This window comes from Colletotrichum truncatum, assembly GCF_014235925.2.
Source record: "Colletotrichum truncatum strain CMES1059 chromosome Unknown Contig_0002, whole genome shotgun sequence".
Taxonomy (NCBI): domain Eukaryota; kingdom Fungi; phylum Ascomycota; class Sordariomycetes; order Glomerellales; family Glomerellaceae; genus Colletotrichum; species Colletotrichum truncatum.
The window spans coordinates 6,127,167-6,147,377 of NW_027222399.1; the positions used below are offsets into that span (position 1 = coordinate 6,127,167).

Here is a 20,211-nt window from a genome sequence, read left to right on the forward strand (position 1 = left end):
TATCGCCTTGCCGGGGGCTTGCTGGTTACCCTATGTCTTGCCTAAAGTGCTGTCCTGGCCCAGCAGCCTCTAGGGGAAAAGGATGATGAGGAGATGGGAGGTTGCAGTGGATAGAATGTCCCACCCCAGTGTCCCTGATGACCGCTATGTGTCCATATTCCATATTCCAGAACGGACCGCCTCGTATCCACTCCCATCTTTCTGCTATGTGGGCAAGAACCCCCCTGTCGCCGCTGCGTTGCCACTGTTGGCCCTTCTGGTGTAAAGAGGAGGAGCTTCGCACAATCAGGGCGGCGCTGTGCTTGTCGGGTGTCAGTGCTGCAAGGGCCGCCTAATGCCAGTTCACCCGCACATTTAGTGCAGCATCTGGTGCAGACTGCCCGCTGTACCTGTCCCCATACTAACGCACATCCCATGCACCCATCACCTTATCCGAAGGGGTCCTTTCCACCCTAGCTGGACATGTCCACGCCGTGTCCGTGTGTCCCCAGTGTCTCCATCCACGCCGCATTCTCAGCAACTTTTTTTTTTATATGCTCCTGGTCCGTACCTTACCTAATTAGACACCTCTCACCTCTTCGTCCTTCTATCCCGCACCTTCCTCTCGCTCTCTCTCTCGATACCAATTCTACTCTACTGAGCCTCGCTACTGATCAGAGCTCAGAGTTTCGTAGTTTTAACGGCCACTTTTGTGTCCTTCTGTGTATCTTTCTTTATCAAACCTGTTTCCTTGGAGTTGTTTTGTTGGTGCTTCTACCCAAGGCGAGAGGAGCTCCAGTGTCCAAAGGATAGAAAAGGAGAAGCAGACTTCGTACGACGACGTCGCCAGGTAAGTCCAGCCAGTTCGACCCAATTCCGCCCTTGTCCTATCCAAATTCCTCTCTTTCAAGGGTCAATGCAGCTTGCCCTTGCTTGCCTAACCCCCAGTGAGACATAACGTCGCTCCCGCTCTCCTGAGTGTCTATCAATTCCTGCAGCTACCCGAACTCTTCTCGGAACTCCTGGCTAACCTGACATGCACCGACAGAATTGCTCAACGACACGTTCTCTTCGCCGTCCCACGATAATCTCCAACCATGTCCGACGCCGATAGCTTCGAGGTCGTTCAGCACGACGATGCGCCCAAGGCCGCTGCCGCCGCTGCTGCCAACACCGGCTCTCCGAGCACCAAGTCCACCGCTTCGGCCTCTTCCTCCCTGAAGAAGCCCAGCTCGAGCTCGGGAACAACTACAACGGCCGTCCGCCGCCCTGCTGGGTCAACGTCGAGCGTCGCGAAGCCCGCTGGTACCGCATCGACTTCCCGCGTTGCTGGCGGTCTGAGCAAGCCCCCTACCCGTCCTCCTGGCAGCACCACCAGCACGACGAGCAGCGCCACTCGCAAGGTCCCCAGCACTTCGTCCACGGCCACTCACCGCTCGCGGCCGAGTGTGTCTGCCTCTGAAGATGAGACCAAGCGGACCATCCGTCGCACCTCGACCGTCTCCAGCAGCGCCGCCAGCTCGCCAAGCAAGGAGAAGAGGACTTCGACCACCACCACCGGTGCTGCCACGGCTGCCGCTCGTAAACCTACCAGCTCCGTGAGCAGCTCGTCCGCCTTGAGGCCCTCGTCGACGGGGTCGCGGTCCTCCATCAGCTCCGCTCCCCGCCCGTCCTCGACTAGCACTCGATCAGCTACCACCGGCACTGGCGCCGTTGCCGAGGCCAAAAAGCGCCTGTCGACTGCCGCCGGCTCCGTCTCTAGCACCGCCACGAGAAGCTCAAGACCGTCCATCCGACCGGATTCCTCTGGCGCTTCCGAGGCCTTGACCAAGGAAATTGAGCAGCTCAAGGCACAGCTCACCGAGAAGGAATCGCAGCTGAATGAGAAGGAATCTCAACTTATTGAACTCAAGACACAAGTACAGCAGTCACATGAAAAGTTGGCTCAGCTAGGCGATGCCACGAACAAAGAGGCTGCCCAGGTGCAGAGCGCGGTTGATGATATCCAAAAGGCCCACCAAGACCAGGTGGCCCATCTGCAAGCTAAGCAAACCGAGCTGGAGAACCAGGTGGATGAGGCCAACGAACATCTTATCGCCACTGATGCTGACTTCGAGAAACAGCAAAGCGAGTACAAGGAGGCAATCGCCGCCAAGGAGGCTGCTGAGATTGAACTCGCTTCGCTGAAGCAGTCCCTCGAGACCCTCCAAGCCGAGCACGAGGAGAAACTGAAGCAAAGCGAGTCCGCCCTCCACAAGGCCATGGAGGAGCATGCCAACAAGCTCGAAGAGCTGCAGACGTCCTTGACCGGCCAGCACCAAGCCGCAATCGAAGCCCTCGAGGCCAAGCATGCCGAGGAGACCAGCCAGGGCAAGACTGCCTCTGCCGACCAGGAAGAATCCCTGGCCAAGATGAAGGCTAGCCACGAGGATGCCATCACCGAGCTGCAGAAGAAGATTGATGAACTCACATCATCGCAGAACGAGCTCGAAGTCGCCCACGAGAGCAAGGTGAACGCCGAGTTGGAGTCTCACAAGACTAAGCTCGCCGCCGTTGAGGGCGAGATTGCTGAGCTTAAGGCTAAGCTCGAAGCTGCCGAGCAGGCCGCGGAGCAGGCCAAGGCCGACCTCGATGCTAAGACGGCCGAGCTGGCTGCTGTCCAGGCTACCGTTGCCGAGGTTGAGTCTAAGCTCGCCGCTACCCAGGCTGAGCTCGCCCAGGCCCAGGAAGAGGCTCTGGAGTTCAAGAAGCAGATTGACAGCATCAAGGAGGAAATTGCTGTCAAGGATGAGGCTCTTGAGAAGGCCAAGGCTGAGCATTCGGCCCAAATCAAGAAGCATGACGCAGAGCTCAAGCAGGTCTCGCAAGACTACGAGGAGGAGATTGAGTCGCTCAAGGGAGACGCTTTCTTCAAGCGCAAGTTCCACGACCTTGAGGCCAAGCACAATGAGCTCGAGGCTCAGCATACTGAGCTCACTTCCAAGCACAGTGCACTCGAGACCCAGCACGGCGATCTTACAAAATCCCAGGCTGATTCCGCCGAGAGCCAGACCAAGGCCCTCGAGGCGGCCAAGGCTGAGCTCGCCGCCGCTGTGGCCGCATTGGAGGCTAAGGAGGCCGAGCATCAGAAGGCCCTGGATGCCCTTCGCGCTAGCCACGCCGAGGAGATCGAGGGCGCCAAGAGCGGCGCTTCCGCCGACAAGGATGCCCAGCTCGCTGAGCTCCAGAGCTTGAAGGACAGTCACGCCAAGCAGCTTGAGATTCTCAAGAGCGAGAGCGAATCCGGACTGGCCAAGGAAATTGAGTCGCTCAAGGCATCTCACGCTGAGGTTGTCGAGGCTCTGAAAGCTGAGACATCTGGTGAGAAGGAAAAGCTGTTGGCCGATATTGCCAGCGAGAAGGAGAAGGCCTTGGCCCTCTCTGAGAGCGCTGGTGACAAAGAAAAGCTGATTGCCGCCCACCAAGAGGAGCTTGCTTCTACCACAGAGAAGTTGCGAGCTGCCCATGAGGCCGAGCTTGCAGAGGCTCGTGAGAAACTGACTGCTTCCCACGAGGCTGAACTAGCCGATGCCAAGGAGAAGCTGTTCGCCGCTCACCAGACCGAGCTGGCCGCTGCCAAGGAGGCCGGCAACGCGCACTCTGAGGAGCTCGCCACACTGAAGGTCCAGCTTGAGGAGGCTCTCACTAGAGTTAGGGAGACCGAGACGTCGAGCGCCGCCGCCCTCGCCGAGGCTAAGCGAAGCCTCGACGACACTCACTCCGCCGAAGTCGAGAAGCTGATCGCTGTGCACGCCGAGCAGCTGGACGCGCTGAAGCAGCAGAGTGCCTCTGGCGCACAGGCCGAGCTTGATGAACTGAAGCAGGCTCACGCGAAGGTTGTTGCAGAGCTGACGAACCAGTACGAGACCAAGAGCGAAGCCCTTGCCGCAGAGATCGCGAAGCAAAAGGCCGATGCCTCCGAGCTCGAGGCTGCTCTCAAGGCGGCGAAGGAGACGGCCATCAAGGCCGAGGCCGAGAAGGCTCAGATTGAGCAAGAAATCGGTGAGCTTGGCCAGGCTGTTGTGCTGGAGAAAATGGCTCGCGCTGAGGCTGAGGCAGCTCTGGATGCGGTCAAGAACAAGTCGCCCACGCCTCCCGATACCTCCGTGGCGGACGGTCTTCGTGAGCAGCTCGCCAACGTCAAGAAGGGTCTCGAGGATGAGCTTCACATCGTCCAAAACAGCCTCACTGTTGCCAAGAAGGAAGTCGAGGATGTCAAGGAGGACCTGGCGCTCGCCCAGAAGGAGCTCGAGGCGTCCAAACTGGAGGCTGACAAGCAGCTCAAGACTTACAAGGCCGACTACGAGGAGCTCAACGACACGATGACCAAGATCGTCGAGGAGGAGCAGGCCAAGCGCAGGGCTCTGGAGGAGCAGATTGAGAGTCTGAGGAGTACCTTGACCGACAAGGAGAAGGGCGTCGAGGAGTTGCAAGCGCAACTCAAGGTGAAGGATGCTGAGATTGCGGAGGTCAAGGTACGTGCGTCACAGTCACAATTGAGCTGGCACTAACAACCACAGGCCAACGCAGCAACCGCCAAGCCGAAGGGTCTTGCTGCTAGCAGATTCGCCGATGCCGACGACGACGCGAACGGCGCGTCCAATGAGCCCGCGGAAGGTGAGGAAGAAGACCATTCCTCCGAGGCACTGGCTGTGGTGGGATCGCCCTGCTTGATGCTCCCCGTCTACTTTTTTGACAGAGTTACTAACAAGCTTATAGCTACAAAGAGCTAGAGTCAACGCGAACCAGATACACAACATGGACCGTGACATGCAGGAGAAGAACCTGGCCATGCTGGAATCCATCACGGACTTCCAGCAGTCGCCGCGGGTCGACAACTAAGCACCCCCCCCGCTACTGATGGCACACATGTCTGGTTTTGGCTAGCAGGCTCGCCGCCTGACGATTGTCGCACGCATGGCTTTTGGCCGTTTCTCCTCGCCCCGCATGGCCGGGGCTTGAGGTTTCGTTTTAATACAGCACGGGGGTTATGTCGGCCGGAATGTCTATCTGCCTGGCAGTGAGGAGGGGTGCTTGTTTTGCCTACTGGTACCAAATTTGATCTTGTAAGAGAGGGATAGAGCTGCCGAGTGCTGTACTGCGTTGCGTCGAACGCGGATAATAGGGAGGAATGTGCGTGATGTGACGAGGTAGCAATGGACGATACCCCCTTTTCCTCTCGCTATAAAGATGACTGTTTGCGAACCAGAAAATGGTGTCATGTTGCTCCCAAGTAGCCGGAATTCGGTGGCGTGCGTGTGTACTGCGTGGTCGACTTCTGTAGGCTCCACAAGCCACGAGGTGGCAGTGCCTAGTAACCGGATCTGAAGTGGCTCGGCCCTGATGTGCGCCACGGCAGAGGGTGTGGTCAAGGCGACCATTGGGGGGGGGGGATAACCTGACCAATTACCCACTTATTTTGTGATTTGTGGGGCTACCCTGAGATCAGCTGACCATGGTCAGCTAGTTAGCTATGGTCAGGTTGAAATTCCTTAGCGCGGTTTGAAACCTCACCCTTGACATACTTTTTGTAAGAACATACGACATTTAAACGCTTCCAAATCCGTTCCGAATCGATTTACAATGGCTCTTCAATCGATTGAAAATCTCTTCCCTCGCCTAGAGGGAATAAGTCCTCTATTAGAACCTACTAGTCTTGATGCAGAAGCTGAAGAAGACTTAAATCTTTACTATCAACTACCAGCCCAGGCCCAGTCTGGCTTACCAGTAAATGAGGAGGTAGGGATATATGAGAACGACTTTGGAATTAGTTCTAAATCGATTCAGGATCAACTCGAAACCGATTCAGAAATACCTCCAACACTTGTTTCATCAGAGGCAACCCGTTCTGGGCATAATAGCCTCAGGGATGTTCATGTACTTGCTCAAAAAGTAATCTTTCTACCTACATTTATAGAATATCCAGAAACAAGTGAGAATGGAGTCCTTTATGTTATTGATATAAGGACTTTAAATGAGGAGGATATTAAATCGCCTTGGAGAATGGTAAACGAACTACTTTTGAATCGATCCGGGATCGATCCCGAACTACTTCAGAACTAATTACATCACAGATTCAGTACAACCATGCCCGGCAATTCCCACAATTCTATATCGCTTCCGAATCGCTTCAGAATCACTTGGGAACTAATTTACTTAGCTGAACCTCAAATAAAAGCATGGGCTCAACATAAAGCCCGAAAAACAATTGCAGCTGGACTTAATCAGAACTGCTCTAAAATCCCCTTATCAGATTGGAGTCAATTCATACCTAATACAAATACTGTTGAGGTTTTACATGAAGCCTCATATACTTGGAGTAATCGGTATTTACCATTACTTACATGTATCCAGAAGTAAGTTTGGAATCCCTTCTGAATTGATTCGGAATTGGTTTGGAATGCGTTGAGAACTAATTCAAAAGTACTTAGATGTGCAGAATACGATCGCCATCTTTTAGAGCAGGATACAGTGTTTACAACACTAGGAATCCGGCTTTCCTGGAAAGATGTTTCTATTATTAGCCGTTATAATACAGCTGCAAGCCGTTTACGTAAGTTAAAAATACTTTAATATTTATTAATAATTATTTCTAAATTATTTTAGAACTTAAACGCCAACGCCAGAGGGAATCCCGTGAGCAACTAGATAATGAACGTGTTGAAAGGCTTTTATCAACCCGACTCTTTACGTCTAGTCCCTCAAGGGGTACTAATTCAAGAAGTCCATCCTCAATTCCGAATCGATCCCGAAGTCTTTCAGAAGCGATTCGGAATCGATCCCCTCGTCTTTCCCATGCTTCATCTTCTGGGGTTATTAGGTCAAATACTCTCCAAAGAACATCTATTTCTAACTTAAGAAACGAAATCAGACAGGGACAACAAGATGACTTTGACTTACAGAAGCAAAGTCTAGAATTAGAAGAAAAGCGATTAGAATTAGAAGCAAGAAAACTTCTAGTTGAAAAACAGAAGCTTGAACTACAAGAAAAGGAACTAGAGTTAGCAGAGCGGCGGAGAAGGTTAGGACTTTGATAGCATATAGGATAGGTAGAGAATCGATTCTAAATCATTTCTGTATTGATTTAGAAATGCTTTTTTTAAAAAAAAGCTTAAAAACCGAACGCCCCGGGTATCTATAAAGAATTGATTCTAAAGCGGTTCCAAATCGGTCCCGAAAGAAGTCCCAAACTGGTTCCAAACCGATCCTGAATTGATTCAGGCCTCATCTTCTTCATCATCCTCAAAGCGGGCCCAGACCTCACATTCCTGATCGCGAAGGGCGGGAGGACATTCTGAATCGATTCGTAATTAGTTCTGAACTGCTTCAAGACTGATTCTAAACTTACTGGCATTGCGGGCAGTGGTGCAGTGGGTGCACTTGCCCTTGGCAGGGAAGCCGGCGGCGCGACGCATTTCGGCGAAGTTGATCTGTTGCAGAATCGATGCAGAATGGGTTCCAAAAGGATTCCGGATCGATTGAGAATCACTTACCACAGTTTGGTTGCCCCGCTTGCGCGTGGGCACGGCAAGAAGGGGGGGAGGGGTCTGCGCCTTCCGTTTCTTGGAAGGAGTCTGCAGCTCGCTGTCATCGCGAGCGCCGATGGCGATGCCGTGGATGCGGTCGTAGAATTCTATTCATAATCAGTTTAGAACTAGTTCAGAATCGGTACAGAATCAGTTCAGAATCACTTACCAGCTGCATCATCGTTCTCCTCGACGGAGTTCGCGCCGGACTTGCGGCTCTTAACCTTGGCCGGGACCCCGTCGAGCTTGTGCTTCTTGATGTGGTTCTTGAGGTTCGACTCGCTCGAGAACCGCTCCGTCTAATCGATTCGAAATTAGTTCTGAACTGATCCGGAACTGATTCTGAATTACCTTGGTGCACGTGATGCTGCTGGATCTACCACCCCAGCGGCAGTAGAGTTCGCCAGGGGCGAGCTTGACTTCGCCAGCCTGAATCGATTCAGAACTGTTTCTGAATCGTTGTGGAATCGCTTCTGAATCACTTACCTCGTTGAACTCGAAGGGAGGAAGATCCTCCATGCGGTGGTTCTTGCCGCCCTGGAGAAGACCTTCTTTGTAGGTCTTGTAATCGTCCTGATTCTGAATCAGTTCTGAATCGATCCTAAACCGATTCCATTGTACTTACAGAATCCTTGTATGAAGGCATGATGTCGGATTTCTGAACTGATTCGGAAGTAATTAGGAATCGGTGCGCCAGGGGGGGGGGGGGGCGCATACGATTTGAAAGGGTTACGGAGGGAAAAGGAAGAGAATCAGAATGGAATAGGGATTTAAATATTAATATGGGGTATGCACCCCAATCAGTAGTGGGACGCAATCAGTAACTGGTCCGTGCACCTGACCGATTAAAAATTCCATGGTCAGGTGGACCCACTTCACCTCAATACAGCCAATCATAAAATTGGTCAGATAGACCCATAATTCATTTAAATAAGTGGGTAATTGGTCAGGTTATCCCCCCCCCCCAATGGTCGCCTTGACCACACCCTCCCACGGCAGCTTCGTAAGCGGCCAGCCCGGGAGGGAGGGGTATGCCACATCCTTGCCCAAGTACCCTGAACAGAATGCAAATGTCTCCCGCATCCCGTGAAACAAAATGGACATCTGGCGACATTTCTTCTAGAGACACGAATCGTTTGGACGAATGGCGGCGGGTGAGTGGAGGGGTAAAGAAGAGGTCCCGCCTGTTACAGTGGAGGGTGTGTGGGGGGATGACTAGTAAACCTCAGCTTTCAATGAGGGTGACTTCGCGTTCGAAGCGATGAAACCATTCTATTTAACTGCCCTTGCCAATGTCCAAGATTCCTGCTTGATTAACCAATTGGTTTCCATACCTAGCTTATTCAATCGACTCTTTGACCTCGAAATACACATCTACCGAGAAGATTGTGGTTCGACTCTGTCCGTTGACTTGAAGGAACGGTTTGCTTAATTTTACTTGAGCTGACGACTTGAACTCTCTCTCTCTCTCTTTTTTCTTCTTCTCTCTCTCTCTCTCTCTCTCTCTCTCTCTCTCTCTCTCTCTCTCTCTCTCTCTCTCTCTCTCTCTTTTTTCTTCTTCTCTCTCTCTCTCTCTCTCTCTCTCTCTCTCTCTCTCTCGTGTACTGCCTATTAAGCTTTAACTAGGTTTGGCTTTCCCCCCTTCCCCACGAATTTTATAAAGCTATAGGGAAACTGACTTAAACTCCCAGATACGCTCAAGATTTGGCGTGCCAGGGCTGAAAGGTCCGTTTAGACTCTCTCGCCGCTTCTGTACAAGCTACATTTAGCCTCAGTTGCGTGGGATTGGACAGCGCCGAGACAGGGTTCCAGACTCGGTGCCAGCAGTGGTCTTTTTTTGTCTCCTTTGAGAGAGAGTCTTTGTTCCGCCGATAGCAGGGGTTCTAGATCTCTGAAGCTCTTCATCGTTCCTGGCCATATCTGTAGGGGGGAAGCATTCTTTCTTCTTAACAGAACTGCCACGAGGTTTGGAAATCTGTTCTATCGTCGGTTCTTCGTTTTCGATCTTGGACGGGTATTTTGAATCTCCGGATCTCGCACAATTCAGCGACAACGTTGTTAGTTTCCCACAGTCGTGAAAGACGGAAAGACAGAACTCCCCACGAACCCGGTACCAGCGTTAAAGTTACGGGAAAGACGCACAACCGCCAAAATGCCCGTGCCGCCTTTGCCTATTCTTTATGCCGAAGACACGCCCTTTACAGATTACTCCGTTGCCGTCTGGGGCCGCGTGTTCAATGCCCTTCGGGACTTCTCGCGCCGCCCTGTCGCTGTCGTGCAGGCAACGCGCCGTTCTCACGTTGCGGAAGCCGTGAAGCTCGCCGCAGAGAAGGGATGGCGCGTGAGCGTGCGCAGCGGCGGTCACAGCTGGGCTGCGTGGTCTGTCCGTGATGAAGCTCTACTCATTGATCTCGGCTATCTGGGGGAGGGGACTGGTGGTGAAGATGGCATTGTCTACGACAAGAGCACCGGGGTGGTTAGTGCCGCGCCTGCGAGGACGGGAAGGGAGTTGAACTCATTCCTCGCCCAGCAGCTTGGCGGGCCCGACGACGACAGCGAAGAGGGCGTAGGGAGATGGTTTCCTGGTGGCCATTGTCCTGATGTCGGGCTGGGAGGCTTCTTATTGCAGGGTGGCATGGGCTGGAATTGCAAAGTAAGATTATTTTTCCTGAGACCGTTGTCTGGAGAATTCTTTTAAGGATTAACGCTGACTGTATCAGAATTGGGGCTGGGCGTGTGAGAATATCGTCGCCATCGACGTCGTCACTGCCGATGGTCGAGAGCTGCGCTGCTCCGAGACGGAGAACACTGACCTCTTTTGGGCGGCACGTGGCTCCGGCCCCGGGTTTCCCGCCATCGTCACCCGCTTCCACCTCCGCACCCGTCCGTTGACGGGCATGTACCAGTCTCTCTACTTCTATTCCCTAGACCGGTTCGAGGAGATTCTGAACTGGGTCATCAAAGTATGCTCATGCCCACTTTCTTTCTCTCATATGTGCCTTGGACTGACCGTCCCCAGATCTGCCCAACCGCCTCGCCGACGACGGAAATCGTCCTCCTCACTCTGACACCCCCTGGCGCAACATCTCCGCAGGTGATGGCGAACTTCCTCTCCTTCAGCCCCACGCCTGACCCCTTGATTCCCCTTCACTCAAGCCACCCGTCCCGCCCGCTATCGACAGTCTTCGCAACGCCGACGTCCCTGCCCCAGCAATACTGCGACCAGGACGGCGCCAACCCGCCCGCGCACCGGTACATCTCCGAGAACGCCTACGTCTCCAACGACGTCAGTGTCCCCGCTGTACTAAAGAAGGCCTTTACGACGCTACCCACGCCGCAGTCCTTCGCGCTCTATTACTCCATGAACCCGTGCTCCCGCCGGCCGCAACTCGGCCCCGGCGCTGCTGCGGCTACTGAAGCCGACAAGAAGGATGGTGAAGTCAAGGCAATGCCCGACATGGCGCTGAGCATGCAGAGCGATCACTACTTCGCGCTGTACACTGTATACCCCGATGCCGCGGACGACGAGAGGTGTCTAGGCTGGGTCAGGGACGTCATGGCGGATGTTGAGAAGCAGTCTGCGGGAAGTTACCTTGGAGATGCCGACTTCCGGTACCGCCGGACAAAGTTCTGGGGCGACGAGCAGGGCAAGAGGTTGATGAAGGCCCGCAAGGAATGGGACCCGGAGGGCAGAATCTGCGGGTTCCTCGACTTCGAGGACAAGAGCGGTGCTGAGGGGCTGAAGAACGAGTTTGAGTGGGCGTGATTACGGCGTGAGTGGAGGTTGGCTTCCCATATTGTTGTTGTTTTTAATTGTCCCTGTTGCCGCAAGATATCCTGTAGATCGGTCACGTTTGAGCTAGAAAAAAGGACACGTCATGGTGAAATTTGTAATTGTATAGACATGTGAACAGTATCGTGATACTCTGCATCTATCATCATTGCTTCATCAATCACCCATCGTACATTAACGAACAACATCATGACTACGTGGAAGAAGCTTTCTCGCTGAGCTCGGCTTGACGATCTCTCTCCTGCCGAACTTGACGTGGAAGTTGTTCTGCTTGACGAACCATGCATTTACCAGTTCCCATTCCTGGCTCGGGTCTTTGAAACTGATCTACGTGCTGTTAGCATCATCTTGTCGATCCGAATATGAACAGGCACTTACATCGAATCTCCTAAGGAGGGAAGGCACCAGCTTGTAAATCTCCAGCAAGCTGATGTTCTTTCCGATACATGTCCGGCTGCCCATGCCGAACTGGAACATCATACCGTTCATCTCCTTAATACGCTGCTCCTCTGTCGTCCGATCTTTGGTCTCGTCCACCAACCACCGCTCCGGCCGGTACGTGTCGACGTCTTCGCCCCAGATCTCAGGTCGTCGGTGGATGATCCACGCGCTGCAGCCAACAATAGTTCCTCCCTTAACGAATGTTCCGGCAATCTCGGCACCCTGCTCGGGAACGATGCGCTCCAGTGGCAATCCGGCGGCAGGGTGCATGCGGAAGGCCTCCTTGATGCAGGCGTCAAGGTACGTCAACTTCTGGCTCTCAGTCCACGTAACAAGTCCTGTCTCGGTGTCGCTGAAGCCACCCTCCTTGCCAAAAGTATCCAACTCTTCTCTCAGCCGTGCAAGTGCTGTTGGCGTGCGCAGTAGATAATAGAACACGGCAGCCAGGCTGATGGCCGTCGTCTCGGATCCGGCAAATGCCATGCTCACCGCCATCGTCTGCACCAGCACGTCCGTCATGAATTCCGGGCGAGCTTCGCGAGCAGCAAGGAACTTGGACAAAAGGTCCGGTTGCTGGGCCTGCTTCTTACCCGAAGTCACAGGCAGCAAGGGCTTGTCGTTGGCGTCGATCTGAGGAAGACGCTCGGCCATGCGGGCACGAGCGAAACGAGCAACGGGAAATGTGGCATCAATGAAGCCCCATTGTGAAAGCTTGAGGTAAATGGGGTTCTTGAGTAGAAGAAGGTCGAGAAAGGGGATTTGACCGATCTGACGGAGTGTTAGTGACGGGCCTCTGCTGATGAAAGATACCGTGGAGCCTTACCGGTGCAACGTAGAGGAACAGCTTGCTCAAATACGCCACGATGCCGTCGATGTCCTCATTCTTCTCAACAAAACCGTGACGCTTGCTGTAAGTGATTTCTCCAATGACATCGAACGCGTAGAATTGCAGCCAGGTAGTGAAATCGCAACCGTCTGGCTTTCCTCCGAACAACTTCTCAGTCTGGGACAGGAACAATTTGGTGGTGTTGTCCACAAAAGGTTCGTACTGAACTAGTGCCGACATGGAAAAGGCCGAGTTAACGCAACGACGGAACTGCGAGTGAAAGCTGTTGTCCGTTGAGCTGAATAGCGACTGCAGCCTGTGACCCTTGACCACGGACTGTTGGACGATGTAGAAGTCGGACTAGGTCCTGTTAGCTATGCTTGGGAAGGATACAACGGCTCAGTGGATGTTACCTTGACAAAACCCTTGTTCAACCCGTAAATGGTCTTCAAGGCAGCAGGATCGGCAAACGAGAGGGTGTTGGGTCCTAGTCGAACAATGTCTCCGTGCTTTTCGTGCAGTTTTTGATGCGTTACCTCCGGACGGTAAGTCATCACATCGAAGAAACGCCACCAGTCTGTCAGGGAAGCCAAAAATGGCCCAGGGTACTTGTTTAGACCATTGTGGTAATGGTTTTTGACCAGCCAGGCGGCAATAAGTGATAGACCTATTGACAGCCAGTGCTGGGCAAGTGTGTCTAGTAAAGTCTCCGTAATGCCGTGCATCTTTGGCTGAGAAGGTGATGAAGTTGGGAGTCAAGTTCCCTGCAGAGCAATTGCACGTAGATGCGGCCAGTTGCAACAAATGTAAATAATGCCAACGGGGCGGTTATCAGGTTGATGTAGGAGACGGACCAGACGATTACCCGAACTAGTTACCGAAAGCAAATTACCCAGTTTCTATCTTGGGACGCATCGACAGGATCTTATGGGGCTGAAAGGTATGCGAGGGGGCATGCCGTGTGGTCAACTTGCAGCTGCACCTGTGCCTCGGTGGTGGAGAAGACAGGCGTCATTCGGGATGGCAGATGCGCTTAAGTTTGTGTGGGCATCCAGCGGCGGAAACGGCAAGTAAGGGGACGGTCTTCGGGAAGGGTAGGCAACACTACAAGGCCTTGAGATCCAACGCAGATGAGCAAAATGTGGGTAGGATGGGTCACCCTCGAAGAAGACGACCTGATTTCTCTCAAGCATGAAGTGTTGGCGCCGGCGTCTGTCTCGTCAGAGATGAGACAAGAGAGCTGGAAATAAAGTTAGAATTCACAAGGGTTCTGCGTCTCTGGGATCCAGGTTTGAGAGCGGGCGGGTGTGGATGCGGATGAGTAGCGAAAGAGGCGGTGTTAGACGCCATGCCGAAGAGCCGTACGAGAACAACGCATTTGAAGGGCTGATCAATGATGGCAAATTCAGATGGAATATGCAATCGGGATGACCAGGACCGGAGCATTGTCAAACTGTCCGGAGCAGACGAGACTACCATGGGGGTAATCCTTTTTCCTTCTCACTGCTCATTAGGCCACGGCCAGCACCAACGGTCGTTGGACCGAGTCACAAAGCGATTCCTGTCCGTGTCCAAGGTCGCGTAGAGAGTAGTGGCAGCACAGACAACGTAGTAGCGTGGAAGTCTGCATGGAATCGCCTCTTGGAAGGGGGGACACCCCACGTCACGATGAAGAAAAAAAACAACCAGCAAATAGCGTGTCGCATCTTACACAGCACTTGGCGTCGGCCGTTCTTTGAGCAACTGTAGGTGTGTCGGCCCCGGGGACTGCAGCGGATAGCGGCCACTCAGAGGCTTGCAGAATAAATATTGGGGAAAGCCTAGGCAAGGCGCAACAGATCCTGGGGTAAGGAGGGTGACCCTGGTCTGGGTGGGCCCGTCTTTGAGGGGGAATTGGAGGGGGGAGTTTCCGCTGCCGGGGGACCGAGCCGGGGCTATTTGGCCTTGGAGTCATGGCCGTTTGTGTCCCTTTGCTGTATGTGTGTGTCAGAGGAAACACGTGCAATGGGCAGGTCGTTCTCCAGCGAGTATAGCTCGAGGTTCTCAGCAACGTTGATACTGCCGTGCCGTATTGTGACTTGAACAGCTAGAGTGAAGGGGGGGGGGGGGGGGGAACCGACTGCCTGCCGAAGGTTTCAAGGGCGTTGCCATTGGCAGAGGATGCGCGCGGAACTGAAATATGACGAATGATCCGATGGAGGGGGGGACCAGGTCTTGGAGAGTGGATGTTCAGGTCGGTCATGACCAATTCCATCTTCGGCAGATGCATTTGTGTGGTTCTTCGTCCTAAGTGAGGACGAGTTAGACCCGAAAAACAGGGTACGGAAATGGTAGGCGAGGATTAACTTCGTAATTCAGATCGAACCTATCGGCCGACATTTCCGATACCACCGGTAGGTTCGTGCCATGGAGAAAGGCGAAGCAGCAACGCGATGGCTGCAGTAAGGAGAGGCCAAGTTCCCTGTCCATGATGTATCTGCGTATGTGGGATATGAGAAGTTTTGGACAGAATGGGCAAGAGAAGCCGCTGGCCACCAACCGTGACACCCTTTTGCCAGCCGTCTCTCTCCTCTCCCTCTCTTTCTCTGCGAAGTGTCGGCGGAAAACACGGTCCAGCGACCCACTGTTGGACACCTTATCTGCGGGGGAAAGAGGGTCCGGCGTCTGCTGGAAACAGGCATGACATGGCTATGGAAACAGGTGGGGGACACGGCAGTTGAAAATGGACTCAGAAGGTGCTCTTGCTCTCATACGGTGTTGAAGGGCTATTCTCTCCTTGTCTCCCTTTCTTCATTCCGCCTTTGGTGGTCTCTGAGCCTGAGCTATTTCTCAGCCAGCGACTCAGGGACTGAGACTTTCCCTTCTTTTGCCGAACGCCACCTTGAAAAGCCTGACTCGTTGCCTCCCTTTGTTGTTGCCATCGACTTCGCAAAGGGTTTGTCTGAAAGGGGCTATCAGAAACATTCAGGCTCACAATTCGATCCGACATTCCATTGCCGACATTCTGGCCCGAAGACACCATGGCCCGTCAGACTGCCCACTCTTTCACATCCACATAATCCAAGACACGACCCATGCCTTCGTTCCAGCCCAGCCTCCTCTAACATACACTCCCTTTGCACCAATCACATCTCGTTCCAAGCGACTCTGCACCTCGTCAAATACCTTTGGCCCTAAACAAGACAGGCGTCGAATCCCACTGATTCTCGATTTTACTGCCGACGGCTGACAAAATACTGACTGATTGACTGAATGATGGTTGTCACACTGCTGGAAATTTCACTCTCCTGCTTGGCGCCGTGTCTGTGTCTGTCAAATGTTTACGGATACTGTTCCACTATTCCAGAAAATAAGCCAGCTGCCATCTCCAATCCTCTCAACCGCCGTTCAGTCCCGACGCCCGAGCACATCGCAGGCTTACTTACTCTCTTTCTCTCTCTTTTGACAACTCAAGGGTTCCCCGCACCTGCATCGTTCAGCCCAGTACGTAGCTCTGGGGTGGGTTGCACTGCAGCAGATTGACGTCTCTAACGGCCGCCTTTCCTCCTCAGCGGCTGACTTCAGCGCTGCGGTTGTGAGACTCGGAGGAGAAAACAAATCGCGGCAACCATGCACATCACCTTTGCCGCTATCCTGCTCGCCGAGTTCCAGGATGGGACGATGCCAAATTCGTCACTTCCTACAAGCCAGACGCCTTGTAGCCCTTGGTCATGCCACCACCACACTTCCCGATTTCAAGCTCCAGCTTCATCGGCAATTAATTTACACCTCTTGTATGCCAACCGGATATTCTGCTCATCGGCCCAGGCAAACCTATTTTCTTTCGGAGTCAACGTTTCACAGCACGTGTAAATCCCGTCCAGTGCCCGCCAATAACTGCACGCTTGTGCGCCGCCCGATTGCTCTACTGTGTCCCTCAGTAGAGCATGCCTGTAACACGGAACTGACGACCAACTTCATACTCATCAGAGAACCGGCCAACCTCAAGACTTATCTTTCCAAGTCGAACCATGTCCACAGCATCATGGCTACTAATCAACAGTAATCAGTAAATGCAACATTTGCTGCCCTAACGTCAAGCTCCTCTTTACTAGCTCATGCAGAACATCGCCGCAACATGCCCGAATTCCTTCCCTCACACTTGTGATCTACATTCTCATCCGTTCCTCTGGGCCATTCCATTTCGTTCCGTCCCATCCGCGATGAGCCCAGCCTGCCCCATGATGCCACCTCCAGGGACTAACCCTAGTTCTCAGTTCCCAACAGCTCTCGTTTTCATCTGCCGAGCCCCACGGACAGCGCACCCCTCCAAAACTAAGAGACCCAGCAGCACCTTTATGGTGTATTACATAGTACCATCTCCAAAAGCCAAAACCTTCGGCAGATGCAAAATGGAGGCCGCCAGCACAGGTGTTCTCCGTGCGTCTCCGTCCACATGTGCCGCAGGCCGACAACCACGACCATGGCACGAACTGGTGGAATTGCTTTGGATGTCCCACGTGGGAGAGACATTACTAGTACGCGGACAAGCCTCTTCTTCGCCTATCCGTTTCCGAATGGTGACCCTGTTCAGATTCTAGCGTTACTTTAGCCTTCATTCCGTTACCATCAAGTGAGCCACCGTTGTGCTTGTTTATAAAGTTTATATGGCATTCTGTCGTGCCCTCTGCAGGTCCGCAGTTGACCATGATTCATGTAGCGGCCTGTCTCTGCAACCGCATGATGGGATACCGAAACGCTTCCTGCCACTCATCAAACCCTGCGCATAGAGACGGGGGCTGTTTGGTAATTCCGGGCCAGCAACCTGTATTATTTTACATGCTTCGCGTTGAGATGCCGACAACTGCGCGCATAGCATACTCTGGGTGTCACTCAAATCAAAATGCTCGTAACTAACTAATGTTGCCATTGGTAAAACCATCCCAGCACCATCTAGACAATCGCAAACTCTGGGAATGGTTTGTTCTTGTTAATGGCGGCTTCTCTGGCGGCGTGTTTCAGCAATTCCACCCTGTCGCTTACTTCGTTGATGCTGCGGTCAAACTCCCACGCAAGGTATTGCAGCTCCACCTTTGATGTGGTCCTTAGAATCTTCAGGAGACGCTTATCGTCTTCCAGAGACCACGATTCGTCTTGGTCAACAAGTTCTGCCAGGTCCATTCCAGGTCTTGTTGTTGGCTCAGACGCTTGAAGCTGTCGTGATGCTGCCGTTTGTTGTGACGCATTGTATCGGGTTTCTTGGCTTGGCTGAGGTGCCTCTGGATGTGATAACCCAGACCAAGTGCGGCTGAGGCGCTCTGCTATCTGCCGGTCGACAAGCTCTCGCTGCCGTCGCTTCCTCTCTTCCTCCTCTTGACGCGCGCGCTCCTCTCTTTCTATCGCCTGCCATAGTCTCTCCTTGTAGATCCGTTTGCGCTCGGGGGCAGCGTCGATCTCGGCCACCGTGCCCTTGATTTCAACCTTGAGATCCACGAGATAGCGAGCAAGCTTGCTCCGACTGGTCATCATGCTCCCCGTCTGGTCCCGCGGCCTTCTTTTCAGGCTGTCCATCATTGTCGTATGTAACCTTTCGAGCCAGGCCAGCAGCCTTTCCATGATCTGTAGAGTCGGTTTTGTGAATCTCCCACGCCAGGAATACACCTTGCTTTCTACCCCCCTTAGAAAGACGCCGTGGAGGGTATATACAAGCATCGGGATAATCTTCTCATAAAGGTCCTTCGTAGACGGTTTAGGGGGCATGATTTCTTCATGTCCTCGTGTGATCTTCTTGGCTCGCTGTACCGTTGCACGAACAAATTCGTCCACCTCCCTGATCGACTCCTTTGCCTTGGCCGCATCCTCGGACGTGTGCAAGTAGCGGCATTGCTCGGAAAACTGAGGCGCTCGAGGCATACATTGCCAAAAGTTCTTTAAAAACACAAAGTGTTCCCAGTAAGGCCGGTTCCAGTTCGATCTAAGTTGGGTACTGCCGGCGTGAATAGTGCTAATGCCAACATGCTGAGCCCAACCCGTTCCGCTCATCAAGTCAACCATGTGTTTGAGAGCGCTGGACTTAAGGGTAGCTGCCGTCGACCCGTCTTCACCTGTAGGAGCGTTGAATATGAAGCAATCGTCGGGATACGCGATGTCGACATGTTTATTAGGGGCCTCTTGAGGTGGGCCCATGTCAACGAGGAAATCCGCCAGCTGCTGCGTCGAAGCCGGAGGTGGTTCTTCCTGATTTGCAGCTTCACCTGCTTGTGCTTCTTTTTGACCAGCCTCTTCTGAAGCTCCTATAATTGTCGGATCATCGTACAGGCGCGTGTCGTCGTGTTGTTCTTGTCTAACGAAAAGCTCTTCTTCCGGGTCAGAACCCACGACTTCTACCTCTTGGTAGGATGCACCGAGCTTTTGGGTCTGGGGGTTCGGGGGCGGGCTCGTGGGCACATCATAAACGTCAAATAGCTTGTCGAGTTCATAATTCAAAGAAATGTCTTGGGTGCTGCTTAGCGTCGTAGGCTGTGGTCTTTCAGCCCCTCTTGTTAGTTGTTGCGGTCCTCGATATGCCCTCTCAGACTGCTGGCGTTTCTGGGTGCGTTGAGTATTATCCGCGGCCCTTCTTGGTGTGTTTACTCGCAAGTTGGTGTCTAATCGTTTGAGGCTAGTTTTCTTTTCGATCTATCGACGCTTGTAAGCATCTTGCTAAGTTATAGGTAAGGTCTGGCATACTGATCTCACTCTGCCGTCCTTGACATTGGTATGAGAGGCTTCACCTCCAGACCTTGGGCTTTCTCGCTGCCTCTTCGGTTGTGGAAGTTCAGGGTCCTCCAGAACATCAGTATCATGCCTTAGCCGTCTGCTGCGGCGTGTTGGCGTGGTGCTGGTGTTATCACTGATCGTATCAGTGAGGTTCCTGTCACGTTGGCCAGTTCCCTGCCCGGCAGGCTTCGATCTTGTCCTAGCCGGCATTTGAACTGAGCGCCAACAAGCGCCTACCAGGACGTGTTGTTGACAAGTGACAAATGGTGGCTATCGAGGATTTTCAGGTCCCGTGACTAATTCTCAAGCTCATCATTCAACGGCATATTCCCAACGCGACGCAAACGCGTCGGGAAGCTCAAGCAACGCAGAGTGCTCTAACTCATGCTGATTGGCCAAACATTAATGAATCCCCACTAACTGATAAGTCAGCTTTGTGATTGAGAATATTTCAACTAGCTGGAACTCCTGATTGAGCATCAATATATCCAATTTCGTACCTCTGACAGGAAATACGAGTGGCATAGTGGGCGCAGGCTCAACGACCAATCGAGTTTTGACCCAGTTCTTCTTGCGGCCTCAAAATACCACCACCAACAAAATCGTCATAGCTTTTGTTTATTGAGACTGCACAAGCACCCAAGTGGTCTTTACTCAGGGATCTGTTTTGCGCACCTGTTCCTTCGGGCATCTATATCGCAGCTACCCTTTGGGCTTCCTTTGCCGAATTTTGCCAGCCTCGGCTCACATGTTCTCCAAATCGAGAAGTCTAGTGTCTGGCAACATGATCCCTTGACAACTCACCGAACAAGTTGTTCCTCAGGGATTCCCGCATCTTCTTAAGCAAACCTTGTCGTCTCTTATTAATT

At 52.9% G+C, this 20,211-nt stretch overlaps 5 protein-coding genes across 5 annotated transcripts; 2 read left to right on the forward strand and 3 right to left on the reverse strand.

Annotated features, from left to right (window-relative positions):
* Positions 1-1,076: 1,076 nt before the first annotated feature.
* On the forward strand, positions 1,077-4,860 carry CTRU02_204627 (uncharacterized protein; the record flags this gene model as incomplete). Its single annotated transcript, XM_036721100.1, has 3 exons — positions 1,077-4,493; positions 4,539-4,673; positions 4,738-4,860. The coding sequence occupies 3 exons, from the start codon at positions 1,077-1,079 to the stop codon at positions 4,858-4,860; spliced, it is 3,675 nt and encodes a 1,224-aa protein (XP_036587084.1).
* A 2,375-nt stretch (positions 4,861-7,235) lies between these two features.
* On the reverse strand, positions 7,236-8,190 carry CTRU02_204628 (uncharacterized protein; the record flags this gene model as incomplete). Its single annotated transcript, XM_036721102.2, has 7 exons — positions 7,236-7,312; positions 7,367-7,448; positions 7,512-7,651; positions 7,714-7,843; positions 7,896-7,973; positions 8,031-8,117; positions 8,170-8,190. 7 exons carry the CDS (start codon positions 8,188-8,190, stop codon positions 7,236-7,238), a joined length of 615 nt encoding a protein of 204 aa, XP_036587086.2.
* Positions 8,191-9,696: 1,506 nt separating this feature from the next.
* Positions 9,697-11,310, forward strand: CTRU02_204629 (uncharacterized protein; the record flags this gene model as incomplete). Its single annotated transcript, XM_036721103.1, has 3 exons — positions 9,697-10,197; positions 10,265-10,507; positions 10,564-11,310. The coding sequence occupies 3 exons, from the start codon at positions 9,697-9,699 to the stop codon at positions 11,308-11,310; spliced, it is 1,491 nt and encodes a 496-aa protein (XP_036587087.1).
* A 201-nt stretch (positions 11,311-11,511) lies between these two features.
* Positions 11,512-13,329, reverse strand: CTRU02_204630 (cytochrome p450; the record flags this gene model as incomplete). The annotated part of the gene is made up of 4 exons (XM_036721104.1): positions 11,512-11,664; positions 11,716-12,546; positions 12,602-12,964; positions 13,018-13,329. The coding sequence occupies 4 exons, from the start codon at positions 13,327-13,329 to the stop codon at positions 11,512-11,514; spliced, it is 1,659 nt and encodes a 552-aa protein (XP_036587088.1).
* A 4,207-nt stretch (positions 13,330-17,536) lies between these two features.
* CTRU02_204631 (uncharacterized protein) lies at positions 17,537-19,552 on the reverse strand (the record flags this gene model as incomplete). The annotated part of the gene is made up of 2 exons (XM_036721105.1): positions 17,537-19,261; positions 19,313-19,552. 2 exons carry the CDS (start codon positions 19,550-19,552, stop codon positions 17,537-17,539), a joined length of 1,965 nt encoding a protein of 654 aa, XP_036587089.1.
* Between the last annotated feature and the right edge of the window lie 659 nt (positions 19,553-20,211).